Here is a 12,815-nt window from a genome sequence, read left to right as displayed (position 1 = left end):
ATATAGATATAGATATAGATATAGATATAGATATACATATAGATATAGATATACATACCTACGTACATACGTACATACATACATACATACATACATACATACATACATAAAAGCATACATATGTACGTATGTACGTACATACATGTGTGTGGTTGTACTTTTTTAAAATCAATTTATTTTCTTTTGAAAATATACAACCCCCCTGCCCCTAGCCCCCTCTTATCTTTAAATCCATTCTTTTGTTTCTTTTTTTCATTTCCTTATCATTATCATGTCTTTTCCTTGTCTTGCATTTCTTGTTTCTTTCGTTCCGTTTTCTATTCACTCCTCAATGTTTTGTTCTCTTTTTCCTCTACCATTGTTTCGTCTTCTTCTTCTTCCTTCCCAATCTTGGTGACCCACATAAACCTTGCTTTTCCTTCTTCTCTATCCCAAAGTCCTTTATTGGACCCCTCATTCTTTTACTTTTCCTTATATCAATATTTTCAAATCTCCTCTTATATCTTCTTGTTCTATTTCAATCCCACCATAGAATCATTCATTAAATCATCTTCTCCTCCCCCTAGCCCCCCTCTCCTTTTCTCTAGATAGTAACAAGAAGAAGATCATAAGATAGAGAAAAAGAGGACTAAGAAGATTTGCTTATGTACAAGGCCAATATAGTCAACAAAATTGGGGACAATCAATATCACCTAATATGGTCAAGAGGCAGTGGGGCAAGGCTAGCATGGCCTTCATAGAGTAGGAAGAGATTTACTTAGAATATTGCACAATGTTTGAAGAAGCCAAAGAGTGTAGTTTGAGAAGATGAGATAGAAAGGTCCATGCCATGCCAATATAGTCAATATACTTTTGGGGAAAATCAATATCACCCAATATGGTCAAGAGGCAGTGGGGCAAGGCTAGCATGCCACTCATAGAGTGGGAAGAGAAACTTAAGTATTGTGAGAGGTTTGAAGAATCCAGAGAGAGTAGCATGAAAAGATGATATAGAAAGGCCCCTGCCATGGCATTACGCTTCGCAAGCTTGACTCCTATAGCTAGAAAAACGTTTTTCATAAAAGAAACAACCCTTAAACCTTGGATAAAAGAACCTTCATTAAGAAATATTAATGCTAGCTTCAAGACAAGACAAGGAAAACAATAAAACTTAGAAGAATAATAGAAACAAATGCATTTCAAATATGTACCACTCCATGACATGACCAAATTCTTACTTTTAAGCTAAAATATTAAATAATCACATGGGGGTAGATATTAGAGGCTCATGTGTAGGTGGTTTTGTGTAGATGTGTGCATCGTGTACATGTACATGCATGTGTAGATGTGTATCAATGTGCATACATTCATATGGATGAATGCATGCCTACATGCACATGTGTGTAGGCGGATGCGCGGGTGCATGTGTGTGTGCGTGCATACAAGTGCACATGTGTGCGCATGTGCTTGCATGTGTTTGCACATGTGTGCATCTGTGTGTGTGGGAGTGTGTACGTCTGCACGCATGTGTATGTGTGTGGGTGCACGTGCGTGCATGCATGTGTGAGTACGCACACGCACATGCATGCGCACACTCACATGCACATGCACACACACATGCACATGCACATGCACATGCACACGCACATGCACATGCACATGCACACACACATGTGTGTGTAATAAGATAGGCCCTGCAAGATGGAGAGAAAGGAGACAATCCATGAGGGGAGTGAAAGAGCCTTTATTTCTTGATTGCGAAGAATGGTGAATATACCCATAGGCAATGGAGAGTGAAGGGTGTGTATGTCCCTTATTTTCTCATAGGGCTTTTGTCTATAGCCAATGTTAGATCATTAAGGAGACTACCCACATGCATAAGATGGGATTCAGGAACCTTACAAGTGAGTATAATAACTCAAAACCTTGTGTATATGTGAGTATATGTCCGTAGATACACACATACATGTGTCTATGTACATCGATAAACGTGCATAAGTGCGTGCATGAGCACATGCAGGTATGCGCACACTTAATCACTCACACACACACACATGTGCACATGCACGCGCGTGCACACACACACACACACACACACACACACACACACACACATTGGTGAATTCTATTTGACACTATAGTAGGAAGTTCGATGCCAAAGAAAGCGACAACTAGCTACAAACATCAGAAGATATCATTATATGACAAGAAGGCATGATAATGTTTATCTGAGCATGCTGACATAATAAAATGATTGGAGAGGCTTGAAAGAAGTGGTATTGTGAAACTAACAAAATGAGATTGATAAACTTTCACCAAGATTTTATGTTAATATATAGTCATAGCCTCGATAAAAACATATATCGACAAGTTGCAAGAGCAACAGGATGGCGAGCCAAAATCTATCCAAAGCGAAGAACCCCACACAAAACCTACCATAAGAAGAACTTTTGCTGAAGGGGATGTTCAGAATCCCAAATGTGCAGCAATCTTTTTTGCCACCATGGAGAGGTGTGTGCCATTGTCCAAATGTGATTGGGATGAAATGAAACCCAAGGGGGAGGCATCAAGGCCTTGTATAAAGATGTAACCATGATATCAGCCAATGATAGTGCTCAACAAACTTGGTTAGACACACACACCTATACTTGTGTACATAAATATGTATATACATCCTTCTTTTTTGCATCTTAGAACAACTTGTTCCTAGATATCAATTAGAGATGACCCTATTTTTTTGCTTTTAAGGACAAGGGGGGGCCTTGTCCTTCTCTCCTCTACATACGGCATGCTAAGCATGCACTGATATGCTAATAGATTCCTATAGTCAAGTCTGTTACACCACATCCTTCATATTTGTGGAATAGGCAAGTAGCCATTAAACCAAGCTAAAGGTGTCGAAATGGCCATCAGGTGTAGCCTTTTTAATTGATTAGGTTTTTGGAAGGGGAGGGCAATAAGGGCTACAAGGTATTTATTATAAGCATAAGGGATAGATGATACTAATATATTTAGCATCTAGCTCTTGTAAGTAGACAAGTTCAAGGCTTAGATTCAAATAACTAATAAAAACTAGATTTTTCCAACAAAAGAACATTGGTAAAAACGAGGTAAAAACATTGAGTCTAAAAGAGCTTCTTATGATCCTTCTTTTCTATTTTAGAGAGAAATTTAGCAATGTAAAAGTAGAAGGTAAGATAACCAAGGTTATAAGTGAAACAACGAATATCTATAATTTGCATTTTATTTTTATAGATTAGTACCATCAAGCATGATCAATGTGACATAAGTAAGTTTATTGTCGAAAATTGTAAAGGATCATGTCGTGCACCTAGCTTGAGAGGTTAAAAGAAAAACAATGAATATCTATAATTTGCACTTTCTTTTTATAGATTAGCACCACTAAGAGAAGAGAGAGAGAGAGAGAGAGAGAGAGAGAGGAGAGAGAGAGAGAGAGAGAGAGAGAGAGAGAGAGAGAGAGAGAGAGAGAGAGAGAGAGAGATGAGTTTTCACTTTAGTTTAGCCTATGTGCATGTATTTCACTTTAGTTTAGCCTATCATTATTTCATGTAGTATTTATGACTTTCTTCAATCATCCATACATTTGTAGACATGAAAAAGTATAAGCTTCACATATGAACTTTAGAAGATTCTACTATTGGATTAGCTTTTAAAAAATGATTACTAGTACGTAAATGATAGAATTTTGAAAGTTGGAATTCCGAACACAATTCATGCATGGGAAACAAGCAATGATTGTTCACTTTAAAAGAAGATGGTCCAATTTCTTTGGTGGACTATGACTCGTGGGGTGACGATTGGCTAGAGGTGTGTTTAATTGTGTGTATTTGTAGTTTTCCAAAGGAAGGAATATGACACATGAAGGATATGGATTGCGTTGACCATACTTAATGGTCTTACTCTTTTCACACAATCATGGAAGGACTTCTTTCATCTACGATATGGTCTACAACTCGAATCGCAATAGGCCATTTAAAATTCCCTTTCTCTCTCCTTCAAGGAGGGTTACGAACTTCCACATTTTGGACATAGTTCTTTAGTGGAGTGTGGGGCAAGAAAGGGTTGATGTAGGTGCTTGAAGATAGGTGTTGAGTGTTGAGTGAGTGTTGTGATGCATGTAGCGTTGTAAGGCAACTAAAAGGAATGGCCGACAGGGTAGTAGCATTTGCATTTAAGGAAGGCACATGACTGGTTGCGTGTACGAAAGGAATGGAAGGAGGGGAAGCAAGATGCAAGGCTAGACAAACTGGATGAGAAGGTGGGCAAGCAAGGTGTTGAGACTAGAACTACTAGTTCGAGAGGTGGACAAAAGTGGAACGTTCGAAGGGGAGGGGAAGTGGTGTGTTGGGGTGGGAGGGAGTACGTAGAAAAGAGTCACTTTAGAGTGTGCTTGTGTTGGGGTTGGGAGAATGTTGGGTGAGGGTACGTAGAAAATGTTAACTTTATAGTAGGCCGAGATTGAACCGGGGGAGAAAAAGCTTTTGCAAATAAAATAAAAATAAAAAATGCATAGTGGAAAGGGGAATACGTCAGGCATTTGCCAGCTGGCAGGCGGTGATTGGTTGGGCGCCGAAAAAAGCGGGCAAGGCTCATGCAGTCCTGACGTGGATGTTTCGCCAGGTGGCGTGCGATGATTCGGTTTGGGGCGCATGCATGCATATGGACGTGGATGCCGGCGGTAGCCTGACAGAATATTCCGCCGCACTAACTGATCCCGCTTTTTAGGAGGCGAATATTCGCTCACTGGCATGCACAGAGCCGTCACGTGCAATCGCCACGTGGTGAGCTGCTAGTACCCCTGTTTAAATCAAATGCATTAGGGCTGAGTAAGCCTTCCTTAGCCGTTAATTACCCTCGTTTTTAAACGTGAAAAAGAGAGGTTGACGACTTTATGCATGACTTTATTCCCCCTTTTGTCTCTTCTTGTTTCGCATTTTCTACCCACTTGTGAAATTCTCCTCCCACCATAACCTTGGCTTTTTAAAAAAATGCGATAAAATCTCTTGCTCTGATCACGAAGTAGGTAAGCTCCTTTGACAGATCCACTTCATGCAACTCCCACGTTCATGTCATCTCCACACCTTTCTGGCTTTCACTATCTCCCCCCTCAAGGAATCTCCTTTTTTCCAACCCAATCTTGTAAAAAGTGCCGGATACCTTACTTCTTGTCGGATCAGATGGATACGTCCTCCCACTAACTCAAGCAACACAAATGACTAGTCACTCTAGAATCTTGTGTGGCTTTGTTGTTTCAACAATTTGATTCAACTTTTCATATTTACCATATCTTTGAAATGTCTAATGTTCTTCTCTTAAGTTACAACTCTATTACGAGCAATAAACAAATAGGTCGATTAAACTTGTAAAGCTAAGTTTCTTGAATGAATCAACTATGATGACTTTGGTTATCTTCAAGTTGGCCTTATTACCTCTCATAAATCTATGATTATAAACATTTGCAAATTTTCATTTTATAATTTGATTTATGCTAGTTAAATTGCCACTCATGCATAAGCAACATGTACATGTATGCCTTTTTAAAAACTCTTCATATACCATTATATTTTCACGCATGAATGTTTGAACCAACAATATTACATGTAGAGCAAATATGTTCCTCTATAAATTTTAGGGTTTTTTCATTGAGGGGAATCTCTTTGTATACATATGATGTTCAATATAGTTTTTAAATGTTTCCAATAACAATTTGACCATTTCACATTCACAATTAGTAATGAAAGGTATGAATGAACATCAAAACCCTAATTCCACTTGAATTCCTTGGATTCTTTTCACAACTTGACATACCAAGCGAAAACTTCTGAGTTCATGCAACGATTACCCTTTTTTTTGAAGTGAATCAAGCAAGATCTTATCTAAAAAATATCACCACTTGCCACTTGTCAAAAGAATAAGAAGTGCATGGCATAGGAATTCAATGACAGACTTGCATGGGAATGATAGAATCTAGTTTGGCCATCATACGCTCGAACCCACTTTGTTGTCCTAACAGATGAGCACTTGAAAAGTAGCATAATATTCTCCATTCTTCAATAAAGCAAGACATTGATCTTTGTGCATCTTTCACCCTTTTCAAAGGAAGACACAAGTCTCTACGTGAGCATGGATTGTGAATCATGATGCGTCTTCCAAGAAGCTGGTATTCTGCATACCTTATACTAAATTCAAGATGATGCGCAAGTGTTTTTATTGAACGGACATATCATGTGCATATTTCCTTATAGTATATTCTAAATATTTAATAACCTTAATGTGGCTTGCACTTTTGTTCAACATCCATAGTATATTCTAATTTAATAAGCTTTATGTTTTATTCAACTTGCAAATCAAATAGCTTGCTATGAAAACCATTTTCCCCCCTTGGTGATCTTTTTTAGTTCACATCTTAAGATTAGGCACGTTTTCCCTTTTTGAGGAAGTGGGTAAGTGAGTGCTTGTCAACATCAATGTGGACTTCCATTATGTGTCCATAACGTCAATAATATACAAACATATTTTGTTAGTGGGGAGGCTCCTTGTGCCTTTGTGTGTGTTCCTTCGTACATTTCTTCTTGACTTATCAAGATTACTTGATCAAGTGATAGTTTTAGAATATTGGGGCTTCACGTATGTTACTTCATCGTTTAATGAAATTGCTCATGCAATATAAGCATAGACACTACACTATTGATATTAGAGTTACATGTAAATATTAGTAGTTTATGCTTCATAATCCATTGTCTTGAGTTTGGAAATCATACTCTAAATATTTGGGCACTTTGATTCTTTATTTGCATTTCACCATATTTTTAAATAGTGTTTGCATAAGAATTGAACATTCAATTTGCTTGTCTCTTTAAGCCCATGAATATAGTCGAACACATAAATGCTATGATAAAAAGGAACTTTTGGTCATGTATTCAAGCATTTGGCTTCCCATATGTTTCTTTTACCATAAAGTTTGGAAGACCAAAAAAATGAATATTTTATGCTAAAAGAGTTTTGATGTCAAACACTATAATTCTTGTTCAATAAGGGATTGCGGTTTGAAGAGGATGCCTGAATATGTTTTGCTTGAATCCAAACATTGGATGTGCAAAATGTACTTTCCTTAAAGTGAAGGCACATGTGGGTAGAATTTGAAGACAATGCTCATTACACAGTGATTCTATGGGGATAGAATCCATAGAGTATATACATTTAAAAACACAATCTTGGAATTTGGAGAAGTATTTGAAGAACAATATGAAAAACACTTATTGTTTTGGAGCAATCTAGTGTTTCATAATTGATCTTGATATGTAAACAACTATGCAATTTAGCATACAAAGGAGTCTAGAATATGGGTTGTAAATTATGAGGGTGTATTGGAATGAGGTTTGAAGGGTTCATTATTGATCTTAAGTAATTATGTAACAACTATGCAATTTCGCATAGAAAGAACTATGCAGGTGTTCTCGAATGAGATAGATGGGTTTTTCAAAAATATGACCTTGAAACATATCGTAAATTTGAGATCTCATTGAACAATTCCCAAGAAAGAATGAAGGAGAAATGCTTGTGGGGGAGGTTTTCCAAAAATGCGAGCACGAGAAGGATTCCAAAGAAAGGGATTGGAGAAATAATATTTTTATGTGGTAAAAACATAAGATAAGGATGCAGCTTTGAAGATTGTGGATGTATCCATGCAACTTTATTAGAGGAGACTTTGTAGCATGGACGTGCATGGTCCATGTACAAGAACATGATATAGTACAATGACTAAAAGAACGTGATAAAGTAGGATTACTGATCCCAAGGGGCATGGCATTAAAGGTGTAGCTGTTTCCCATATTGAGGAGCATGTTCGGGTATAATAGTGTTGAGAGCTCTTGTTTTGAGAAAAAGAGAGGAAGGGAATAATATAGAGGGTTCCAAATAGGTGGCCTCTAAGAAAACCGATTGAGAGAATGGAAACTCAATAGAAGCCTTATCGAGTTTTCACCGATAGTAATGCCCATCTAGTTACAGTTAAGCAAACGAGGAAGGGTTGCACCATCCAAATTTTGGACCTTCAAATCATGCCTAGCAATAGTCCACATCCATATATTGGATGTTCTTGGGTGACTTTAGCATGCCTATGATGCAAGCATCTGTCTTAAGGAAAGCTCCATAATTGCCATACATCGAAAGACCCATGGTCATAGGGACGACGACTAGCTTGCCATCATTACCCACCCTATTTGAAAGTGTTGTGCCAGGTGGGTGGCATAACTATGAGGTGACTCACGTGTAGAGCAAGTTAAGGACTACTAAAAGGTGCAAGGTGACACGTTTGACTATTGGGGTTGCATGCCAAAGACTAGGTTGTGTCATATGGAAGGAAAGGAGAAGGCAAGGATAAAAGTTTTTGTGAGATTGTAGGTGAGTCTTTTCTCTCTCTCTCTCTCTCTCTCTCTCTCTCTCACTTTAATAAACTTTCTTTCTCTCTCTTTGCATGCCAAACACTAGGGTGTTCTTTCTTTTTTTCTCTCTCTTTGCATGCCAAATACAAGGGTGCGCCATATGGAAGGAAAGGAGAAGGAAAGGATAAATTGTTTTATGAGATTGTAGATGTGTTTGTTCTCTCTCTCTCTCTATATATATATAAGCTTGTAGATGTGTTTGTTCTCTCTCTCTCTATATATATATATATGTGTGTGTGTGTGTGCGCCCTCCCTCTCTCAAGAGACTAGGAAGAGAGAGAATAAAAACTAAGGAGTAAAACACACTCTCTCTAGACTAGGAGAGAGAGAAGAAGGAACAAGGAAGGATAATCTGTCGGTTGCAGGGGGTGGGGCAATATTCTCTTGGGGTGTCTCTTCTCGCACAACTTACGAGACCCATTACAAATCCCACAAAGCCTGTCTGTCTCTCTGCCTTCCCAAGATCACATTCCGAACCTTTGCCTTTGTGGGCTCTCGCGTCCATCCATCCTGAAATCTGTGTCGGAATCTGCGGGCGGAGCGCTTGCATCTGTTGCTACTAGCTTGCTTGCTGCTGCTGCTGTTGTTGTTGTTGTGTTTAATGCTTATAGCGGTCCACGAGCTGCTCACTCAAAGCTGCAAGCATAGCTCTCGCTCGACGATAATGGTGATAATCAATATGATCAGGGCGGTTGTGTCGTAGACGGCGCTTACAACGTCTGCGTAGAAGAAGCTCGAGTTGGAAGGAATTAGTCGCACAGTGAGAGTGAGAGAGAATACTAGAGATCCTTAGGTTTTAGCGAATCATCGTCTTTACCAAGTCGCTTTTCACGTTGTTGCTATCGTTTTGCGAGTTGCTTTGCAGCGATTTGGAGCAGTCAAGCCATTCGATGATGAGAGAATTTGCTACCCTTGTGCTCAGCTCGTTGCCTTGATTGCTGTTTCACCTCCATCTTCATCACAGCATAAGAGAATACTAGAGTTGGAAGGAGCTCGATATTTAGAGTTGGAAGGAAGTCGCACCAAGAGAATACTAGAGATCCATAGCTGCTGCTGGCGAATCATCGTCTCTACGAAGTCGCTTTTCACGTTGTTGCTATCGTTTTGCGAGTTGCTTTGGAGCGATTTGAAGCAGTCAAGACATTCAATAAGAGAATTTGCTCCCTTTGTGCTCAGCGCGTTGGTTTGATTCGCTGTTTCACCTCCATCTTCATCACTACGTATTCTTTCCGGTAGTTTTTCTCACTTCGCCTTCTCAAGCTAACTTCTAGTCACCCCCACCCCTCGCCTCTGTTGGCCTCCTTCTAATGTTCAAATGCCCAATTCGAGTCGCTCTTCACATGCCCAATTCGCACCTCATCGACCGTTGATGCAAAGTTTTGCTCCACCTCTCTATCAACGAGGAATTCGTCAACGCCACCGGCAGCCTTCGACCTTCTGACATCATTCTTTCCAGGTTCGCGTCTTTAATTTTCTCTCATCCTCTATGACGAACTCAAAATGTCCAGGCCATAGCCGGCATCCGCTTGAATTTAGGAGTCTGAAACCGGTCGAATCAAGCAGGAAAGACCATATATACCCCAACATCTTGTCTCAAAATAACTGCGATGCAGACAAATTGTTGTATTTTGAGTAAGGGAGATGAGGAAGGTGGCTGTGCACTTAGATGAGATCCTGAGCTTGGTGCGTGGACTTTGATCAGAAATGTATCAGATGGAAAAATGCCGGGCACTTGTCGCAACACATCCAAATCAGAGTCCGGGCTTGAAGGATAGAGCGTTTTTGCAAGGCACTAATCTTCCAGGAGATGGCACGGTGGTGCTCTCTACAGACCCCAAACCACGTCTGCGATGGACAGCAGAACTCCATAAGCGCTTTGCAGATGCCGTCGCTCAACTCGGAGGAGCTGATAGTAAGCGCCAGCTTCATGCAACGTGACTGTACTTGTTGCCGAAATTCTTTACTGTTCCTTGAACCTCAGCCCTTAACTCATGTCTGAGTCTTAGCACCTGGACTCGTCTGATCGACGCTTTGTTTTTGGCAGAAGCAACGCCAAAGTCTGTCATGAGAGTGATGAATGTGAAAGGCCTTACTCTTTACCATCTCAAAAGTCACTTGCAGGTGATCTCTGCAATATCAACATTTACTCTGCCAAATACTTGTTCAAATATTTTGGAACATTTTCTTCTCGCCATTGTAATCATATCATTACACCTCCTTGTTTAAATGGATTTCTCACCCACGCGAGCTTCAAGCACTCAGTTCCTACCCCCGCCAATTCTCAGAAAGAAAAGGTCAATGTTTGCAGAAATACCGTCTGGGAAAGCAACCTCACAAAGAAGTCAACACAGAAGTTAACAAGGCTGGTATGATATCTTATTCCTATGATGTCAGATCCATTGCTGAGTTCTGTACAAATTGGAATATTCGCTGATGCCTTCAGGCCCTGGGGACTGCAGGAGGCGTTTTTGAGAACCATGGCGCGAACAAATCTGAATCTTCAATTCTTGCAACGCAGAATATGACAGAGTATGTATTCTCAAATTTCTATGTTTGCCGCTTGGATCGGTCGACAGGTATATTAACATATTTTTAGTAAACAGGGAGATGGTTACTAACTTTGATATCATTACATGCACGACTACTGGGATTGATGGTTCCTTTGGGTTCCTTTGTCGCCCTGCCAGGAGCTTACAGATAACTCATGAAGCGCTGCGTATGCAAATGGAAGTGCAAAAAAGGCTTCACGAACAGCTAGAGGTTAGATAATGATTTGTAAAGCTTCTTGAACACAAATGCCGCCATGTGCTCCAAGAGTTTTTTGAAACTCACGGATCTTGGTCCTGTGACACCTCGATTAGGGCAGACACCTTATTTTCCCTTTGAAGATAACGATAGTGTACTCTTAAGGTGAGCATTGTTTTAATGGCAGGTTCAACGACAGTTACAGGTACGCATTGAGGCACAAGGGAAGCACTTGCAGTGCATACTAGAAAAGGCCCAAGAGACTCTTGCAGGGCAAACAGTGGCAAACATAGGCCTGGAAGCTGCTCGTGCTGAACTTTCGGACCTTGCTACAAAAGTTACTAAAGAGTGTCTGAGCACCAGTCTCTCAAATGTCGCAATTCCCCCCTTGCCTGATTTGTCTAGATTCGCTCCCGATCCATGTCCACCATGGCAACGGCAGACCACAGCTGATTGCTCACCTGAGAGTTGCCTCACTAGCCTTACCTCACTTGACAGGTCTGAAACAAATGGCTGTGATAACCAGTTGCCTGTACAAAAGAGGTCAAGAATGTTCTTTGATGGCCAACCGACCGAGTCTGGCAACGAGGAAGATTTGAGGTTGCAGGAAAGTGGAACCAAGCCAGAAGACCGTAAGTCCGAGGAGAGGTATTCAGTCACATCACCAAATTGCAATGGGTCAGAGAGACCTTCGAATTGGAGTTCTTCGCAAGGGAGAGGAACTCAAGACTTGCTGCAAGGCTCACAGGCACTCACTTTCAGGCTTGGCAATCTTCATGATGGAAACAATGCAGATCAAAGAGAACAGGGCGGTTTTTGCACCTTTCACACAATCGAAAGGCCTGCTCCCAGAAGAGCTGCTTTCTCTGCAGATCAAATTGTTAACATGTCGGCACCAGGTGAAAATGGTCGAACATGTGAGGGGGAAGGCTATCCAGATAGCGCAGGTGCATGCTATACAGGTTACAAGAAAAAAAAGGTAGCTCAGGACCTGGATTTGAACTGTGACGGAAACACAGGAGAAAGAGAAATCGATTTAAATGGCTTTGGTTGGAGCAAGTGAACTCATTCCCCAGTTCTTGTCATTCCCCCATGTTCCTCAAGTTTAAGTCACTGATGGTATTCTATACAGTACAGCTGGGATTTGAATCCCTGTGAACAGCTTATTTTCGATAGTTTTGTGTGTGTGATGTAAAGTTGAAATGTAGTTTTGGGTTGAGTGAAAAGAGTGATTACGGTTTTGAAACATAATATTTTTTTTGGCTGATGGCTTTGACCATAGGAGACATACACTTGTAGCTATTCGGAAGACTCCATATATGAATTGTCATTGTGATTGTATTCCATTTCTGTTTTGGATATTGTGAAAATCCTTCTCTCTCTCTCTCTCTCTCTCTCTCAATCAATCAAGACAGCGTGTATTTGATGTTAGAAGGGATGTGAAAATCTTTTATAATTTCTACTACCAAATACAAGCAAGTGTACTTGGAGAAAAGTGTGTGTCTAAGTCTTTCTACCCTTGATTGTTCACATTGAGGACACTATAAACCTAGCTAGATCCATACACAAAAAGAAATTGTGAGTCTTAGTATCTCTTGTTCTTTTAGATTCCTATGCACAATAATT

At 40.2% G+C, this 12,815-nt stretch overlaps 1 protein-coding gene across 1 annotated transcript; it reads left to right on the top strand.

The window, feature by feature from the left end:
- Window positions 1-8,878: 8,878 nt before the first annotated feature.
- On the top strand, window positions 8,879-12,498 carry LOC147897358 (protein PHR1-LIKE 2-like). Its single transcript, XM_087380641.1, has 7 exons — window positions 8,879-9,900; window positions 10,147-10,356; window positions 10,489-10,565; window positions 10,753-10,810; window positions 10,904-10,973; window positions 11,132-11,204; window positions 11,377-12,498. Exons 2-7 carry the CDS (start codon window positions 10,149-10,151, stop codon window positions 12,250-12,252), a joined length of 1,362 nt encoding a protein of 453 aa, XP_087236767.1. The 5' UTR covers window positions 8,879-9,900; window positions 10,147-10,148; the 3' UTR covers window positions 12,253-12,498.
- The last annotated feature ends 317 nt before the right edge of the window (window positions 12,499-12,815 follow it).

This window comes from Dipteris shenzhenensis, chromosome 10, assembly GCF_047967505.1.
Source record: "Dipteris shenzhenensis isolate YYH24624 ecotype China chromosome 10, Dip_SZ_1.0, whole genome shotgun sequence".
Taxonomy (NCBI): domain Eukaryota; kingdom Viridiplantae; phylum Streptophyta; class Polypodiopsida; order Gleicheniales; family Dipteridaceae; genus Dipteris; species Dipteris shenzhenensis.
Note: the sequence above shows the minus strand (reverse complement) of the source record. Positions and strands in the feature narration are given on the sequence as shown.